At 32.9% G+C, this 21,194-nt stretch overlaps 2 protein-coding genes across 5 annotated transcripts in view; one reads left to right on the top strand and one right to left on the bottom strand.

The window, feature by feature from the left end:
- CTNNA3 (catenin alpha 3) overlaps positions 1 to 21,194 on the top strand; it is a 1,797,955-nt gene that overhangs the window by 627,062 nt on the left and 1,149,699 nt on the right. The window lies entirely within an intron of this gene.
- The window catches only part of LRRTM3 (leucine rich repeat transmembrane neuronal 3), a 167,187-nt gene continuing 151,139 nt past the window's right edge, over positions 5,147 to 21,194 (bottom strand). Inside the window, exon 3 of the mRNA XM_045437560.1 lies at positions 5,147 to 10,390. Within this exon, the coding sequence (XP_045293516.1) occupies positions 10,181 to 10,390 (210 nt within the window). The 3' untranslated portion in view covers positions 5,147 to 10,180. The remainder of the gene's footprint in view (positions 10,391 to 21,194) is intronic.

Raw genomic sequence — 21,194 nt, 5'->3', positions numbered from 1 at the left:
GCCATTTACTCATATTCTATTTAGTTTCTTTATTTGTGAAATGTAGCAGTCAAAAAGCATTTTTGTTTTTATTCTTTGGGATAAAAATCCTGGTTAGTATTCACCAATATTAACATAAATACTGAAAAGAGTAAAAAAAGAAAAACTCAGTAAATCTGTAGACCATTGTCTCACCTGGAACCAAAGAGTAATTTGACTGAGGATGTTACGTTATTAACTTTTAAGAAATTATTAAATTCACATAATTATTTTAAATTTATAGGGTTGCCTGAATCACTCTTCAAAATGTTTTATGAACATTTTACTGAAATTGACATAAGACAAAAGATTGATATGATTTAAGCCTCCCCCCAAAAGAAAGGTAAAATACATTGAATATATAGGAATATACATTGGGTGGCAGAGTTGGTTAAGCATTGCAATTTGGCTTAGGTCATAATCTCCCAGTTTGTGACTTTGAGCCCTCTGTGCTGACAGCTCAGAGCCTGGAGCCTGCTTTGAATTCTTTGTCTCCCTCACTGTCTGCCCCTCCTCCACTCACGCTCTGTCTCTCTCTCAAAAATAAATAAACGTAAAAAAAAATTTTAAGAAAAGGAATATAAAGACAAATAAAGTTGAAAAAAAGATGGGAAATGTTTATGCCCAAATAGAACGGCTAAAAGGTTTGCTCTGTCAAGAGTAAAATTTGGTTCTGAATTTTTAGACAATCAGGACAACAATGAGCTTGGTATTTCTCTGCCAGACAAGCATCAATCTAATGGATATTATTCAAATAATAATATCCATATATAAAATATAATACTCTTAACTTTCTTCTCTTTTCATTTTGCCTGTCTGAATACTGTCAGTCTCAAGTTCTATCTCAGTTTTCACTTTTGCCCAGAGTTTTCCCCAACAATTTGGCTTTGATTTCATCCTTTGATTGCTTTGTTTTCTTGCAGGTATTCAATTTGGAGTTTTGTGTTTTTTGTGTGTTGTTTTTTTTTTTTTTGTTTTTGTTTTTTTTTTTTGCTTCATATGGATGTCTTTTCTCCTTGCTAAGACTGTAAGTCTCTTGAGAACAAGTTATTTAATACATTCTTTTGTATCTCTCAAGGATTTTTACCCTCCACCAGACATATATTAGGTATGTAATAAACATCCATTACATTGAAAAATGTCTTCAGTTATACACTTTCAGTGAATACACTTTTAAAGTTAAGAAATGGGCTTTTGAAATGGACTTTAACTGGGCAGTTAGTAGCGATCACTTTGTCAGTATACCTATCATCTGGATTTGAATTCTTGTTCCATGATTTAGTAGCTACATGTTATATAATCACTTTGAGCATCATTTTTCTTATCTTCTTATGGAGGTAAAAATAGTACTTCATAAGGTTATTGTTAATCCTATTAACCAGATTAATCAGGATTAAATATATACATGTAAAATGTTTAGAAAGGTAAACATTCATTAAGTGTTAGTTAATTATCATTTTATCTTAAAGTTCTCAGTATTATGTCATTCTTTCTGGAAATAATTAAATAGAAGTTTCTTCTGATGGCAATTATGGAGCACAATCAATTGTCTGAAGTCTGCCTCAGAAAGCAAAAAGTATATGACAAAGAAAACATGTCATCATTATAGACAATAATATTTATATTCTCAGGTGCAAGAAGGCATGCATTATCTGAAAACTATATCAGATCATTCATTGAGTTAAAAAGAAGTGATCTCCAACTACATTTCTGTTTTATATTACATGAAGTGTTTATCCATTAGAAGACTCTTATTCCAATTCCATTATGGTAGTACCAAGGTGTCATACTGAGCTTACACATTTTTATTCCATAACTGGAATCAAAGACACAGAAAAAGTCAAGAAAAGCTACTACCCCAGCCTTATTTTATCCTTCCACAAAATGACGAAATTTTACAAGGATTCATTTTGAAATAGCCATGTCTATAATGTAATGTTGGTTTAAGGAACTCAAGTTTGAAGTTTGTTAAATAGGAAACTGGCAAGGAGCTTTGAAGGATGTATAGTACAGTGAATGTAAGATTCCATCAAATCCCAAGGTAAGAAAATGTTGACATCACAAAGATCTCAAGTCTTTCTTCAGATAGCAGAGTTCAGAGTTCATTGTTTTTACCTAAATCTATTATACATTTGTAACCAGAGCTGGAATGGGCCATCCAGGCTCTTATCTCAAGACAGTAATTCCTTATTTTATAAATGAATATAAAATAAGACCGATAGATAATGAGTGTTACAAGTGTCTAAGTCAAAAACTGCTAGAGAGGATTTTAGAAACGATGTTTCCAGCTCTCCGGTAGGTCTACCACTCTAATATTGCCTTATAGCAGAGAAGAATGACGGGATTGATCCAGTCTTTCAGCACATCTTCATCATTCTATTTAGGGCATTACCTTTATGAATCTGGGATTGAAAGCAAATATATTACTGATGTAAACTAGTAGGAACAGATGGAATATATCTTAAACACAAGTTATTTCTCAGTAACAGAATTTAACTAGGTATATGTGAATTAATGTAATTACTCATTTTGTTGAAGCACTAATTTGGGGTTTATAGTTTTCGGACATTTCAAAATTGATCTTGAAAGAACATTTGGTATTTAGTTTGAATCTTTTATTCTGACTTTTCACTTTCTCCCTGGAGAAATGATAGTGCTTTAACTAATTTTTATTCTTAATATTATTTCTTTTGGTACAGTTAATTCTATTAATCTATTGTTTGACATATATTGCCATCACAAATATCTGTTTGCTTTTAGTCCCTAATGTCCATATTGGCCTTTATTGATGACATTAGATGCAAAATGTTGTAAATTTTAATTCTTAGTTTCAAAAGTTATCCGCAGATCAATGACATTAAATCACATTTCTTTCACTTACCTCTTGGTATGTATAATTTTTTGTCCTCTTCGTTATTGTCCACTGAATCTTCAACCCAGATAGCAGGGTCATCTTTGTTATCCAAAATCAGAATTACTTTAGATTTTCAGCTAAAATTTTTGTATGGTGTAGTGGTGCCAGAATGAACACATGTAGTGATATTAGATGCAGGATGCGAGAGCTTCTTTCTTTCTGGGTTTATTGTTTTAAACATATAGCATACTTTTATCACAGTTATAGTAGTGGTAGTTTTTAGTAGAAATGTGGCTTAGTATTTCACTGTCTCTTGAATTCCACACTGTAAAAGACAATGCGTTTTATGTGAACGCTACATGTTCAGGTAGTATGATAGAGTTAAATGCTAATGTAGTTTCTGAATTATATCACCTTGGACTTGTGCAAGTTCAGGGAGAAACAGAAGAGGTTTTTAGTCTAATGGTTTAATAAAAATCTCCTAGAGACAGTAATGGAATTGAGACTATTTAAAATATCATTTGTTAATAGCTGAGACTGAGGAAGATTCACTTGAAGATTGAATTTAAACATAAATGTAATTTATTTGGCCACCTGCATATAGTGATGAAAACATTTGCGTTGCCTTCACAAGGAAGATTGTTTTTTATTTAAACTGTATACTCTGTTCTGAATAATAGAACAAGCAGGGCCAACGTTATTATAAAGGCTGTTTTCTTGCCTCCTTTCTGGAGTGTTCTCCCACTGCACAAATCATTTGGGTAAGTAAAAATTCTCCTTGAAAAATATTCCCACATAGGATCATTCATAGGAAATATCCTGCAACTCAAGCCATGTCATTGCCAGTTAACATTTTGTGACTGTATATTATTGGTGTTTTTCTTTGTGTTGTCATTTGCATGTGGTTACTTTATTGACTGTCGAGGTTTTGCTTCAAGTGACATCTTCCTTCTATATTTTGCCAGTTAAAGATTTTACTGTGGATACCCACTTATATTTTTGTTATAGTTTTATAATATAGCTAGGGAAATTGGAAATGGAAATACAACATGAATATTTGGGAATATCTTTTGAAGGGTTTTTATTTTAAATGTCTGCTCCTTTTAGGAAACAATGTATAAAACTTCAAGAAAGTAATGGACATTTATTTCCATTAAGTTGCTGACTTAAGATATTGAAGGAAATCTCTATACAGTGTGAAATAGTTTAAGCAATTTTTTATATTTAAGAATAGGAAAGTATATTCCTTCTCTGCTGTCTTCACATCCCCTGTTAAAATATTTGAATCAAATTATATTGATTATGGTTTTTTTCTCACTTCTGAAAAGGGTGCTTACGGGGTGATAGGAGGACATCCCTAGAGTCTGATGAACTGGATATTATATCTGACTCTCTTGTATGAGCTTTGGCAAGTTATTCAATTATCACAATCCTTATTTTCCTCTTCTTTAGAATGGTGGCTATACCTGTTTCCTAAAAGTTTTGAGAATGAGGTGGGGACAGCCCAGTGCCTGGTACATCATAAGTCAGTTCTTTGCTCTTTCCCCACTTCTGGCTTTTCTACTGTTATATTATTATCCCTGGGAGCAAATGATAAATTTTAGTTAAGTGAATAACTGTGTTGATTTAAGATTGTTTCAAATATTCCTGTTGAAAGAGCTAATGGGGAACAAAACCTATAAACAATACAATCTGTCCAGAAACAACCTGACCATTTTATGTATAGTTGTTTTTTGTTTTGCATTCCTCCAGTCAGGAAAAATGTTCAGCCAGGCTTAGCAAACTAGGTTCGCATTGGCACAAGAAAGCACAAGAATTAATAATTTCAGACTACAATAAAAAAACAATTGAATGACTTGGTAAAAATAAATTCATTGGAACAGTATTTTGCAAAACTTAGCATGCATCAGATTAGCTCCAGAGACTCTGATTCAGCAAATTTAGGATGGGCCCAAAGGATTTACCCTTTTTTTTTTTTTTTTTCAATTTTTTTAAAGTAGGCTCCATGCCAAATGTGGGGCTTAAACTCACAACCGTGAGATCAGGAATCGCTCACTCTGCTGACTGAGCCAGCCAGGTGCCCAAGGATTTTCTTTTAATAGTAACTTTGAGGATATGCTACATAGCAAAAATTTAAACCAGTAAATAGAAAAAAAAAAAAAAACTGTCAACTTTATTCATCTATGTTATCTTAATACTATTTTTCCACATTAATCCAGGTAAATTCAATAAGTAAAATTGATTGAAAATGATCACACTACCGTGTCTATAGACTTGCTCAAAACCTAGAGTCAGTTCTTTATTTTACACAGCCTGAGGCAAAGACTGCATCATAGAACCTTCAAGGCCATGCAGTACAGGTGTGCCGCATTATATAACAAAAGATATATTGAAATCAACTTACAAATGATAAATTAGTGAGTGATGTTTCAGATTAGAAAACAAATAGGATTTACTTCAAGTATCCTTTATCACAAGGTCCCTTGATGCATTTGAAATATTACTTGATTTATTTACAACCAATTTTTACTTAGCTTGTCAGTAAGACACACATATAAAACAAAATCTATAAATGTTTGGGAAAGAGGAGGAAGAAACTCAAGAGTTTTCTAAGTCCTAGATGGCTCAAGCACTCACTCTGTTGCTTTAAGTTCACTGTTCTTAATAGAAAAGTAAATAATCAACTGTGGACTTTTTAAAACATGAATTTTACCCTAAATTAAAAAATGTTAGATATAAACAGCCTCCTATCTCACATTGAAATCATAATGGAAGCCATGAGAGAGCTTTGAAAATAACCCATCACCACTCTGGTGTATTCTTAAATGTTTCTTCCTCATTATAGTTGATATTAAAATAAAGCACAGTTGCTGATTGTCAGTCTACTCTACCCTTGTGGTAGAGTCAGTGTTGAAAGCATGGATCCTGGATCTTCTGCGCTTGGTACCTCTCTAGTTAGAGACAGTGGTAGTGCATTGAGGTCATAGCAGTAGTTGGAAACTCTTAACTGAAAGACTAGTGCATCTGCATTCTTAACTGCATAGCTAACCCATCTAGACCTTGGGACTTTTTATGTGTTTCCAGGTCATTATACTATTTATTACCCAGCGAGTTAAACCATTAAGAGGTATGTCAGTGTAAGATGTTACTGTTTTTTGCTGTAAAGATTTTTCACTGTTTTTCCTGAGGCTAAATATCTGCCAGTCCTACTTCCTCTTCCCTCCTGTACCTCCATCTACTCGACACAACTGATCTTCTTTCTTCAAGCATACTAATAGTTCACATATGTTATCTATTTTCGTGCTTTCAGTTTCTTTACTTATTTTGAATGTTTAAGTTGAGAGATGATATCTGTTTTCTAGTCAGGAGCAGACATAACCAAATAAGGTCTTCACTCCCATTTACAGTGGCTTTATTTTTAAAAATATTTTTGCAAAGAGATATTGCTATTTCCAAGGAGTTTGTGGAGTCTGAAATGACTTCAGATAGGATTATGTAATTTGTCTTGAATGTTGAATGTAGACAAGTTTTCTTTCCTTCTAAAAATATAATTTATATTAAAATCTGTATGGTTTTATGGTTTTCTGGAAAATTCAAGAGGGAATATAGAGAGTTGGTAAAAATGAGCAGATCAATAAAATACTACTTGCTTGTTAGAATATGTTTTGGCATCTATACATCAGTTTGGATAAATTACATTCCATTTTTATTAGGAGAATAGAGAAAATTATTCTGTATTAAGAAAGGTTTAAGAACACAATTTAAGAAGTACTCTTGCTGAGATTAAAAAAAAAAAGGAAAAAAATATAAAAGTCTTCCCAATTAGCCCTGAATTGAGTATGTGTTCATTTGAACATGTGTTGAACATGTGTTGAACATCACACTATGGATCTGTTTTATAACCCACGCAATCTCAATTTAGATGGTCTTTGATTTCTTTCCTTGTGGTTCTTGATTTTATGTCCATATCTTGGGCCTACATATATCCACTTCCTTGAAGCAACTCATCTGCACATTTACAAATGACATAATATGTTAAGAAATCTATGACTTGCTTTACTTTTTGAACAAAATTTTAATGTGAGAGCCAGAGTAGCACATAGAGAGAGTTCATTTAGCTCGTATATTATACAGATAGAAGAACTGAGTTAAATTAGAGATTAAACAACATGACAAACATTTTTTTTTTCATTCTGTTCACTATCTCTGGAAATTCTCTGGCTCTGATCAGAGAGAAGGCTTTTAGTTTAGTGGAAAGACTAACAGGCTATGAATTTTGAGAATGGTTCATTTCCACCAATTATTAGCCTTGTGTTCTTGGGTAAGTCTCAACTTCTTTGAGATTAATGTGTCTTCATGGGATGGTTATGAAGACAAAATCAATAATTTATATAAAATGTGGTTTATAAACCTCAAAACACTGCATAAATTTATTTTTTGCTGCAGTTTCTATGGTTATTGTAACCATGCTGGGTCAAACTGCATTTTTTGATCCCAAACATATCAACATTTCTGTTGTTTAAATGAGCAATAGGCAGAGAGGGAGGAGACTTGGGGACAGGGTGGTTAGCAAGAGGAAGTAGGAGATCACTGAATACTGAAAAAGATAAGTTATAATCAAGGATTTTAGACACAAATATATAAATTGCAAATGTATGATAAAGATTCTAGACATAGTTTCCTCTAAGAGGTTTTCACTCCCTTTTCCACCCTCCCCCATGGCCCTGAACATGGCAAAATAAAAATTAGGCAAACAAAAACCCAGCATCTTCTTTTTTTTTCTTGTAAAAGATCCTTTGGGTTTAATTTCAAATATGAGAAATCTAAAAATTCTTAGTTTATTCGGCTCTTACTGTATTAAGTTCTCAGATGCACAGAGCTGTGGTTCCAAGATGACTGCTTCTATTTATAGTTGTTTACTTAGATGAATTTAAAATGTTTAAAAAATGTTTGCTTCAGGAAGTCAAGGGCATACATTTGTGAACCTCCCTAGAACCTTATATTTCTAAAAGTTATTTATCAATTTGAAAATGTCTGGAAATATATATAAAATGCTTTTTTTTACGCCAATTAAAAGATGCTTGATCTTTGCAAGGACAACTTCTGATGAAAAAAAGATTGCAAATGACATTTTGGTTTACATAATAAATAAAATTTTGCATCCAATTTCAGACCCACAAGAATAGATTTGTAATTAATCCTCTATAAATTTGCTAACTATGCAAAACAAAATCTCAATGTAGAGGATTAAGAACACTAAGAATAATATATTGCAAAGACATTAGAAATTGGAAAAAGTAAAGATGAAAATTAGATGTAAAATGACAAAAAATTTTGAATAGCAAATAATTTATGCAAAATATGTTACGAAATCTGGGATGCTAAATAGTTGATATAAGTACTGAGACATTTAGTTTCATTTAAATTAGTAAGAGAGTTTGCTTCTTCCAATTTTTTTTACAACTGTATTTTCAAGAAAAATTTGCTGTACATTTTTAAAGTTTATTCCTCTTTAAGTTGCTCTTAAATTTGCCATGATAAATCTGCATAAAACTAGACTTTTGTAGGTATAATTTCTTTGGAATAAATAAGAAATTAAAAACTTGACATTGGTCTTAACAAATTCTTTTCTTCATTGTTTTTGATTGTGTTTGACCCCTGTTGGATTGACATTTGCTCAACCTATTTTTGATGTTATGAATGCAAAATGACAACATAAAAAGTCATCTCTCCTAGTGCAATTCAATTGAAACTTGTAGTTTTATAATAAAAAACACACAAAAGAATGTGTGGATACCATAGATAAAATAACATTTTCAAACAATAACCTGTGTCAAGCAAACAACAGAAACAAGTTGATTATTTCAGCCTCTGAAAAGTTAGGTTTTCATAATTTCACTTAAATTAACTTTATAATACAAATTACATAATCACTATATGATCTGGGGTGGCTTCAAATTACTCTGGGTTATTTTTCAGATAATTTAGAAGCAAATCTCATTATGGATGGCAACATAAACAATTTAGAACACATTAAAAGATATTCACAGTTTACTTGTGTTATAAAGTTCTCCACCATGGCTCATATCTATACTGAATGAGCTATCAATGTTTAGAGTTCTTCTCCAGGAGAGATTGATGTAGCACACAAAGTGAAAATTTTCACATATTTCCGTTGAGATGTTCCCAAAATATAGCCTCGCAGTTCTAAATGAAAAGTTGTCTTAAAAACCAGGCACATTTTGCACTAACTGATGGTTATTTTTAGGTAAACCACTTTGGGTTAATTAGGAGAAAATTTGCTACTGTACAATTATTATGCTCTATCCTTCCCACCTTGGCCTGAAAATAATGAGATGTAACAAGTTTTTCTTTGTCACTGGCAGCTGCACCTTTTAAGTGTATCAAAGTCTGTTGCTGTGGTTACAGCCTTTGTTTCCAGTGATGTTTTGTCCATGCTTCCCCCTACCGTTAACAATGGGTTACTCAAAATAATGAAATAATGAGTCAATTCATTCAGAAATATGTTGTTAAAATATCCCTCTTTGTCATTACATGTCACTGCTTAGAAACTAGGCTGTAATTCAAGGCAACAGTTAAGTCTGAGAAGAAGTGTTAAAAAAATCTTTGATTTTTTTTTTTTCATTTATAAGAAAAACCTGCCTATGTAATTGAAGAACCTCTTACAAGTCTCAACAATTAAATCCTTTTTGGTTAATGTATTATTTCTGGAACAAGTAGATAAAATTCTACGCAGTAAGCATGATAAAAATCGTGCATGTTTCGCACAGCACAGAATTTTAGAGTCAAGGTTTCTGGGCACAAAAGCAGTAACAAAACAGTCCCTACAAAACTGAGTAACTCTGAATAACACAAGAAATAAATTTTTGTTAATTTAAAATCTTAGAAACTGAAATGTGTAAAGTTTGTAAAGTAAAATGTAATTAAATTATGGTACTGTACATATCAGTTGTTTCTATAATTGAAACTTTACAATATGAAAAATACATTAGCTCTGTACAGTTTTTACAGGTAGGTAGGATGAGTTTTGAAAAAAAAGATTCTTTTTCTGTTTTCAGGGTCATACTCTGTTTAAGTCAAAAAAATACTGCACAACTTAGCTAATTACAAAGTGTAGACTTGAAACAATTCATGTCTTCTTTATTTCATGAATAGATCTTGGACTTTTGTTTGACAGGGGATTTTTGTTTTGTTTTGTTTTGAGAGTCCACAATGAACAAATCTTCCTCATTTTTGTCCTTGAGGTTACAAAGTTTGGTGGCAACCCTTGGCTACCGCTTAGCTCAGTTAAGTCAGCTGCTGTTTATGGTCACTGATTTGGCCAGCTGTTGTGATTGTGCTCAGGTCCAGCTCAGTCTCTAGGTGTGTTTCCATCGTATCTTCCTGTGCATTCGTTTCAAAGGACTTATGAGAGAGAAGTTCATGATGCACCCCACAGTAACTTATTGTGGGCTGGTCGTATGCCAGAAAGGTTGACACATTCATTGATAAAGGTATCTGGGGAAAAAATGACATGAGAAAAGTCAGTTATAAAACGACAAACCACTTTGGGGGCAAGATTTGATGACTATGAAGTGCTAACCTGACTAACCTCTATGGTTGTATCTGTGGCTCAAGTGTCCCCACACTATCCTAACTGATGTCCCTCATTCTCATTCACACTAGTAAGCACAATACAACAGCTTTAAAGCCTGGGATGGACCTGCTCAATTCTTAATTCAAATTATCAGATAAATAGTCGCCTAAGTGGTTCTGAAAATGCCGTAAGCTTTATTGACGAAGTCAGAAAATGCTTTTACTCACTAGGGTAAAATTGTGCTTTTAGAACTAAGAAAAGTATTATTTACTTATATCTGGTATTGGAATACACTAGAATGGTGGTTCTCAAACTTTATCATGCATAAAAATCACCTCCCCCTTCTTCACCTCCATCCCAAACTCCCCTGCATTTCTGATTCAGTAGGTGTGTGTGTGTGTGGGGGGGGTAATGCCTAGAATTTGCATTTCTTACAATTTCCCCCTTTTGATGTTAGTGCTTAATCTACATACAATACTTTGAGAACCATTGCAGGAAGAGAATTGTCTAGGCAAGTCATTCTGGATCTTTTTACTCAATAATTTATTGATATCTGTTTTACTATCAAAAGGTTTTGAAACATTAATGTCTGTAGTTTGGTCCATATATCTAAAATTTAGGCTTAGGGAACTCCTAGGGAGACTCTTTGGCTCCTATGAAGTTCTAAAAAGCAGCAAAGGATGATGTTAGTTTGAAGGAACCAGTGATAAAAATAAGGAAGGGACTCCCTTGCAAATTGTAGCTTAATGAAGAAAGCAATTAGAAAGATCTGTGAAAAAAGCAAGAGTAATCAATGTGAGCAGAAGGGAAATACACAGGTTGCACAGAAAGAGTAGTCTGAAATGTGATTCGATTATCAAAATCTAGAGATTATTCCCATTTTTTTCAGTGAAATAATAAAAATTTGTTCTAAAAAGTAGGCAGAGTTGAGGAAACTTCAGCCCCAATCTCTGTTTAATATTCCAATTACTAATTCATGTTGTTGAATGGCCTTGGATAAAAACTTCTACCATTCTTGTTTGGTGAATGTATCAAATATATTTCTGTTTGAGCATATTAGACTGAATTCCTTTCTAATCTCAGCTGAGATTAGAGCCTAAAGCTAAGAAAAATAGAATGTCTAGGTTTTGTTCTTTTGTTAACTCCTTATCCTTTTCTCCCTGGATAAGAACCCTCTTGGGCAGTTTTCTTTCCATCCCAGCCCTTCTATCTGTATTTATTTTTCCTTCAGTAAAAATTGGTTGAACAAGTATTTTCTTGTGTTCTTGAACAAAAGAATTCACTTCTTTTGAGATTATTGTTTATTTTTTAATATGGACATTTCAGTGTATCAAATGTGTAGGGTTTAGTCCTTGGAGGCAGAAATGCAATCCCATTCATTAAATTAAATTCCTCAGTAGCTCTTCCTATTTATGTGGACTTAAAAAAAAATTAAAACATGCAGTTGTCTGATACATGAATAAAAGACTTTAAACATACACTTTAAAAAATAGCCAAGAAAGATCATAAAGGAAATGATAGGATGCTTCCAAAAATGCTCATTTAATATAAGAATTCCTATTGTTACTGATGAACTACTCAGTTAAAATATATTATTATGCAAAAGTAATTGTACAGCATAAATAGATTTGAGTTATAGGAGAGAACGAAAATAGAACGAAAATAGAACTGTTTACATTAGCCTCTGGGAAATCAATGCTCTGTAATGTGGTATGGGTCATACATCTGTAGGATTTTATATAGTTGTTCTTATTTGTCATGGAAACTTCTGCTTCCTGGCTTACTTGGAATTAATTCTACTGTGAATAATTTGTAATTTCTATGGTGACTATTTATGAAAAACAGTAAACCATGACACATTTAGTGTGTGTGTGTGTGTGTGTGTGTGTGTGTGTGTGTGTGAACACATAGACAATTTCTTGCTTGGTTTAAAATCTACAGGCTGCTGGTGTCCAGAGTGCAAGTCCTAATTTGTACTGTTATCAGTTAGGTCTCATTATTCACTTAAAAATGCCACATATGTTCTTTAGAGAGTTTCTTATTTTTGGATATGTCTTAGTTTGAAATACATAACCCCATAGTTATACTGTTTCAATATCAAGTCATATTTTTCACATTTTAATATTTCTGAATTTGGAGTGGTACTTAAAATCAATGTGAATGTTCAACATGTATTTTCTTCTGTGCAACTATCAGTGATTCTTAGTTAATGACATCTTAATATCAAGAAAATAACTGGTAAGATGTACCAGTAAGAATTTAGCAGCTAACCATATCTGAATATAGCATCACAGTAAATTTTCCAAGCTTGACTTAAATGATTTTGAAAGTCTAAGAGTTAGCACTGGATATATTCACATGTACATTTGTAGGACTACATACATATATTTATGCATATACATACACAGTATATAACCATATGCATAAATACACACATATATAATATTGTGGTCAATACTTATGATTTCAAAATCATTTAACTCTGTGAAAAATACAAATTTTGATGATACATCAGTTTTGGACAACTATTTCATATTTGCTGCTTATATAAGATATGCATATAGATATACTACATATAATAATAATATATTTATTTATTTAAAGAAGTGTTTTGACTTTTTTCAAAAAGCAGTTGCTAGTGACTTTATACTTGTTCATCTTGATGCCTCTACTTTCCATTTGTGTACATAACTGATTTCTAAGAGTAGCCTCGGGTTTTGCTACGGTATGTGCAATTTGATGTGTGTTTGGGGATTGGTTAATAATATTTGTTTCAGTCCTTCCAAACATGAGCTTTGGTAGTTTTACTTACAGTCAAAGTACCAAGATATGTCCTTGGTATTATTTGAGTAATATTAAGAAACAATGGAAAATATCTTCCCTACTGGCTTAGGTAGGGATTCCCATCTTGAAAATTTTATTATTAATTATTATTTTGGTTCCTAAGTATTGAGGCAGTTGATGAAATGGAAGTGTTATATGATGAGAGTAGTGTAAGCAATTATCATAAGCATTGCAGGTTGGTTTCCTAGGAGTGTCAAAGTTGGCTTAGATGTCACCTCAGGTCCTACCTTAATTTCTTTAGGATTTTTGTAGTGGTTTCTCTGTCTAGCTACCTGAGCAGCTGTGGCCATTTGTTCCATCTCTTGGTCCACAACTGCCTGGACATATCTGTAATATCTTCCTCATGATCATCACTATCATTCATTGAGCATGTACACTGTGGTAGGTGCCATGCTACATGCTGGACTAGGGTCATCTTGAGTTTCTCAAAGGCTGCTTGAGGTAAATATAATTTTCCCCATTTTACAGTTGAGGAAACTAAGATAGTTTATGTAGTCTACAATCACTTACTTGGTGAATTGCAGAAGTAGTTGCCTGACTTCTTTATCACTACATTTTACTGCTTATTTATCACTTTATCTAACTGGCACTGTCCTTGGAGCCTAGAGAAGTGAACACAATGTAATGTGCCTGATACTATTTAGACACCAGTTCTCAACATTTGAATCTTATTTTCAGTAGGGTGAACACAGATTTCCTGTGCTACACATAGCTTTATGATACTGCTTTGCACACTGGGCCCTCAGAAAATAAGCAGTTTATCAGGGATTTATGTGTGTAAGTGGTGATGGCTCAAAATCAGAGCTGTCTGCTTCTTACAAAGCTCATATTGGTTAATTCAAAGTGTAAGGAGAAGGGTCTAATTTGGAGAACATTCTGGGCTAGGACAGGAACTTTACATATACTCTCAGATACAAACATGTGTAAGATATTTTGGGGAGACCTTTAGGGATTTTAAAGCTAAATTTCTGTGTTGACTTGGAAGTTAGTTGGTAGAAATTTTTCCAATTAAGTGATGTTAAACTTTTCTTTACACCAAAAAATGCGAAAGTTTAGGAACCTCAATCAATCTGTAGTTTGATTATTTTGTTTCCTATTAAATAATAGTTGCTTTATTTCTTTCTGTATGTAAACATGGTTATAGGTAGGTGCTGGGGGGACAGCAGGAAAGGGGAAGTGAGAAACAAACATGAATAAGACATTATTTCTGCTCTTTGGCAAAATCATAGACTAGTGAGGAAAATAGATAAAATAATGCAAGAGAGTGAAGGAAGACAATGGATGGGGTGAGCTGGGATACAAGTTATTGTGTGTTATGTATAAGGACATATATATGTATATATATGTATATTCATATGTGTATGCATACTGTGCTCTGATTTGCTGATTCTACTAATTATATTGTTCATCCTTTGTGGGTACATAACAAACCAGCCATCTTTTTTGTTTGGAAATAATGTTGTTATTTTCCAGATTTATTGGCAAGAGCCAATTTGCTGAGAAGTGATTTACATTTACTTTTATAGACTCTCCCACAGAGATACTATATTTTACTTTGAAGCTGATTTATCTGTTTGAAGAGCAATCTATCTCTTGGAACTCTTTAGCATTCTAATGGTTAATTTGTGTAAGTACAACAGACTGTTGGATCATTAATTTTAATTATTTTGATTCTAGTAGTAATTTATTTTAAAAATTTTTCAGGAAGAACTTAATTAAGAGCCTGAACTTATGTTATGCTACCTTTAAACTTTAAAAAACCCTAACTTTTTAAATGTTTTTAAATTATTACATGTAATCCAGACTTTGATATTAATTTTGGTATTTTGAAGAGCTAAGTTGCCAACAAAAGTAAGAATAGCTATCCTGAGGTCAAAAGTATATGATAATAAGGCAAGGACTCAATATGATTTTGAAAATTTTCCAGGGTCTGGAACTTGAGAATAATGTGAAATAAAGCATTACATACAAGAGGATAATAATTATTCTAGTGTCTTTTGTGTCAAAAATATAGTGAACTCCTGCAGAATGAAATTATAAAGTGAAAAAAAAATCAAGTTTCACTTAAAAGGTCTTAGTTCTCCTTGCACCAAAATGCATTTGGAGTAAAAAGAAAACAAATTCTGAATTTTATGTGTGTCTTGCAAATTTGTAATTTTAGTAGTGTCCCCACTCCATCTAAGTAATGGAGAATCTTATAAAATTCAGGTCCCCTTATCTTTGCAATTTCTAAAAATATATCTTAAATATTTAAATGATGTTTCCACTTGTGAATGTATTTTGTCTTTACAAAACAATTTGTTTCTATTCCAGATTTGCAGCGAGAAATAAATGGGAGCTGGCTACATATACATTGGTTTTCATAATTTCACATGCTAGTATCTACAAAAGCAAATAGAAGTATTCATTCATTAATTTATTCACTTCAACAAAGATTTGTTGAATGCCTTCTCTGGGCCTGGTGCTGTGTGTTAGATGCTGGAGGTAAACCAAGTGCTTGTCCTTAAAGCTTCTGGTTGGAATATAAACCATTCTAACATGTTTAGCAAGTGGAAGAGAGAGGAGTTCATATAGAAAGAGAGTTTCTCTATTCCCCAACTGGCATTTCTGTCGTATTCATTCATTCTTGTTCTTGTTCTCTCTTCCTTGAATTATTAATGAACTGCCTCAATACTTTTATGGTATGTATATTTTGAAGGTCTGTCTTCTGTGGTCCTTATTTGTACATATATTTTATTTTATGTTAGACCATAACCTTCTTGAGCATAAAATCTATGATTAACCACATTTCCCTACGGCTTATATCATTTCACATGGTGCCTTAAACATAGTAAGTACTAAATATGTATTCAATGAATCAATGAACACATGAATGAATGAAATAGTAGAGTAAAGGGTATTTAGTATAGCCTGGGAAGAAATTAAAAACCATCGCAGGATGACTGGGCTTTATGAGAACTACATGGCTAAGAAAATCTGCTACAGTCTAATGATGTTAAGACCAGGCTATTATGACTCTAGGATAGAAGTAGAGGGCTAAAATGAATTTCCAAAAATACATACTAATGATGAGGCACATAGTGCTGTGTTACAATGTTTACAATCCTTGTTTACTTTTTATTTTATTTTAATTATTTAAAACTTTTATTATTAATTTTGCTTTAAAACATTAATATATTATATTTTATTATGTGAAGTATTAGTTACATGTTTGAAATATATAAAAATTTTAAAAACAATATTAACAATAAAATATTCTTTTTTTTTTTTTTTTTTAAAATTTTTTTTTTTTCAACGTTTATTTATTTTTGGGACAGAGAGAGACAGAGCATGAACGGGGGAGGGGCAGAGAGAGAGGGAGACACAGAATCAGAAACAGGCTCCAGGCTCTGAGCCATCAGCCCAGAGCCTGACGCGGGGCTCGAACTCACGGACCGCGAGATCGTGACCTGGCTGAAGTCGGACGCTTAACCGACTGCGCCACCCAGGCGCCCCAACAATAAAATATTCTTAATTTGGTGATTTTCCTCCTATAAATTGCAGAATGTTTTATCTGTGCTTTGTCCTTTAATACCTTCCACACCTGCATTTTTCAGACTCTAGTGCTCCCTGGAAACACAGCCCGTGATCTCCAAGAGTTTGGTTCACCTGCCAAATTAGCTCTCCCAGTAATGGACTCTGCTCAGGATCCTTCTGTGTTAACCTCTGTTTTATTTTTGTAGTGCCAGTAGAAAGTGATGTTTCTCTTTTACTGAGGCAAATCAAAATGCCCCAAACTGTTTTCATTTACATGCAAATCTTTCTGCACAGTCCAATGCTTGCTAAATTGGCACAGTTGCCAGGTAAAGTGATGGGACCCAAATTGAGACTATGACTCAAAGGCCCCACTGATCTTGATGCTGTGTTTCCAAATCTGTTTCTTCATACTGTTGTGCAATGAGGTGCAGTTGCTAATCAGTTTTAAAACAATCTCCTTCTTTTTATTTTTTCTTCCTCCCCTCCCCGGAAATTGTAGTTACAATAGTCCACTTAAGGATCATATAATGATGATACAGCTGTTGATATTTTTAATATAGATTTGTATAAATCTGTGAATGAGTGAAAATGAGTGAAAATCATCAATTCAACACTTCAAAACAAACAACAAATTATAGTGTTTGGCACTGCTACAGACGTGTCTGGTATAAGAACTCTTTGTATCTGTGACTGACAGGGCATTTCAGTCTCATATTGGGGTACTGTATGGGATTTCTCTGAACATAGACATTAATATTTGGTTTTCTGTCATGATTTCTGATATCCTACCTGCTTTCCAACTGGTTATTTACTCCCTGCCTGCTTATTGGAGTTTTGACCTTCTTCATAAAATAGGCTGTCCATTTCTGACATGCCTGATATTGAGAACTTATCCTACATTGTCAGGATTTTGATATCCAGACTTTCTTTGGGGTTCTCATTTCTATTGAGGACCCAGAGAGCTGTACCTTAGGATTCCCTGAATCTTGTATTGGTCTTCCAAACAGGCTTTCAAATGATATGATTATCTACTGATTAGAAAAGAGTTTCTCTTCAACCTTATTTTTAAATTAGTTCAGATGTTTTTGTTGAGATTATCTCCAAACTAAATGAGATAATATTCTATATCAGTTGCATAAAAATCTTACACTTCAGGATTTAGTTCACATAATACTTCCTATATGAAAACCCATCAGATAATTTGATTCTGTAGTGATGAGCTCCCGCTATGAATTTCTTCAGAATTTCAATGTATATAAGTATCAACATGTACCATTTCTTCCATCCATCCATCTATCCATACAACCATCATTTAGTATTCTTGGGATACTGAATGAACAAAATCAATTCCTTTGAACAAGCCAGCAGTTATACAATACTGTTTTTCCTAGGTAGGTGGAAGTGTGTGTAAGTTATGGAAATGGAGAGAAAGATCTGCCTTTTCTCTGAGCCTTTATATAGGTAACATCATGTTTGAGCTGGCCAGCTTGGTCTTATTTATAATATTGCTATTATTTCATTTATGTTAACATGATCTATATAGACTATAAATTTTATAGAGAATAAAGATTTTTTAGAGTTTTACAGGCTTGTGTATTAGTAAAATTTTGAAAATTCTTGTTAGTAGAAAGACTGGCAGTGAACAGAACTACTCACAAAGTTTACATTTATATACTTATGTTTGTAATGAAGATACAAGATCTTCGGATAAAGTTGAGCTAATAGATGTAGTTAATCTAATTCATTACAAGTAATTCATTAATATAATTTAATAATTATCAATATATTAATGATTAATTTATGATTTCAAATTTTATATGACACAAAGATTACAAAATTTAGTAAGTATTTCCTTATAATACAGCTTTTATTCTAATACAGTAAAATAACTCTTGTTGACATTTAAATAGATTAACTTCTAACTTGTGTTAGCACATACAGATTGCATAAGGGGTGACTATCATTAGAGTGATTGGAATTAATGTTAGAAGTAGGGAGTATCTAGCTCTGGCCAGTGTTTTACCTATATTGTCTCACTTAATTTTAGTCTCTTTCTGTCTCTCTCTCTCTCTCTCTCTCTCTCTCTCTGTTTCATCTAGCACTTACAAACTGTCATTTTCTAGGTTCATTTTCTCTTACCTTACTTCATAGGCTGTAGTATGTCTGTCTTAACTTCTTAATAATACGGGACAGCTAAATGGTTGTATCTTTGATGAGGGTTATGTGATCAGCTACATATTTACGCAGATAATCTTTTTCAACTATGGCTTTGATCAAACTAATTAAAAATAAAGTACGTAAAGGAAAAATGTGAAGTGTTATGTCTTAATGGTCCACCTTATTTCATTACCAATATTGTGATTTGGTTTTAGCTGTAGGTTCAAAGTAGATATCAAATGCGGTTAAAAAATCAAAGTATTTTAGCTCATATTTAGACTTTAAAACTCAAGCCTGAGGTTGCATAACAATCTTCATTATCATCAGAGGACCTTAGTCAGAGAATATGTTTTAGCTCCTTTTAACGTGGCTGGATATTCAGTAATACACAAGGCACAACTATAAAATAATACAAGGGAATTTTACGTTTTTATTATTGTTTCCTAATTGTTAGGTCCTACAATTTATACTGCTAACCAATGACCAGAATGATATGAGATAAGTGATGAAGGAAAGGATGAACCTTAATTTACAGACATATACTCCAGATAGAATTTCTACGGAGTACAGTCTTCCTTGTGAAAAAGTTTAATTTTATACCATTATGGGTAGTATGAAAAATTCATAATTTTTCATTCTATTATTTAAGTACCTATTATCAAAATATCAAGATTAAAAAGGAAAAACTGATACAAATCTTTAAAAAATACACAATTAAGGAAATCTAATATAAGGGATAGGACATCTAAACTAATCTAAGGTGCAAAATGTTTCTTATAATTTTCTCATGGCTACTAAAGAAGTTCTCACCTGAATGAACCTCTGAATAGAGTTATAAAAAAATTTTAAAAAAAATTTTTTTTTTTCAACGTTTATTTATTTTTGGGACAGAGAGAGACAGAGCATGAACGGGGGAGGGGCAGAGAGAGAGGGAGACACAGAATCAGAAGCAGGCTCCAGGCTCTGAGCCATCAGTCCAGAGCCTGACGCGGGGCTCGAACTCATGGACCCCGAGATCGTGACCTGGCTGAAGTCGGATGCTTAACTGACTGCGCCACCCAGGCGCCCCAAAATTTTTAAATTAATATACTCTTTTTTTTTTTTTTTTTTTCAACATTTATTTATTTTTGGGACAGAGACAGAGCATGAACAGGGGAGGGGCAGAGAGAGAGGGAGACACAGAATCGGAAACAGGCTCCAGGCTCTGAGCCATCAGCCCAGAGCCCGACGCGGGGCTCGAACTCACGGACCGTGAGATCGTGACCTGGCTGAAGTCGGACGCTTAACCGACTGCGCCACCCAGGCGCCCCTAAATTAATATACTCTTAATATCTGATTTTGGCCCCTCAGATTTAGTTTTAAATTTTATAAATGGAATTCTGATATTACATGAGATAATATAGGCATATTATATATAATCACAGTATATTATATATTATGTATAATTTATAATATATAATAAGTATACTTATATATATAAGCATATTTTCTGTATATAAACATAATATATGTTTGTGTATAAATACATACACACACAACTTGGAAATGGTTAGTGACTTTTTCCCAATAAGAACATGTTTGGTATTTTCTTCCTATTACCCTTTCTCACTAGTAAGTATTTGTGGAATTCTCACTTCAGGCATACAATTGTGCCAAACATTTGAGGATAATTCAAGGCACGACAGATCTGAGGATAGATTGTCTACTATCACTGAGTTTCTGTCCTCATTTAGAATATATGATGTCAAGTTAAAAAACTGGTAAACTTGAGACTAGTTATAAGTATAAATACTAAGAGAGAAGGCTTTTAGTGTATGATATTTTGTGCTTATTTGTAAGGAACTATAGCCTGTGATTTCACCCTCTTTCTGAGAAATTTTGTCAAAACAAGGCATCTCTTTTTTGAACAGGTGTTGACTTCAGAAAATGATTATTATCAACTGAATTTATTGTATCTTTGTCTCATCCTAATAGAGAACTGATTAGATTTTTCTTACCTCTTATTTTTTTTTTCTTTTCTCATATGCTTTTTTTGGCTTAAGCTTACATTTTCATAAAATATTTATAGTTTTTGTAAGTAAATCAGATTCTTAAAAGTATACAATGGGAATAATCCCAAATACCTATGGGAAGAACGAATGTATTTTGAATGGCTTATTTTTTTTTTTTTAATTTTTTTTTCAACGTTTATTTATTTTTGGGACAGAG

Source organism: Leopardus geoffroyi, chromosome D2 (assembly GCF_018350155.1).
Source record: "Leopardus geoffroyi isolate Oge1 chromosome D2, O.geoffroyi_Oge1_pat1.0, whole genome shotgun sequence".
In the NCBI taxonomy this organism is placed as follows: Eukaryota; Metazoa; Chordata; class Mammalia; order Carnivora; family Felidae; genus Leopardus; species Leopardus geoffroyi.
This window is presented reverse-complemented; position numbering and strand designations above follow the sequence as displayed.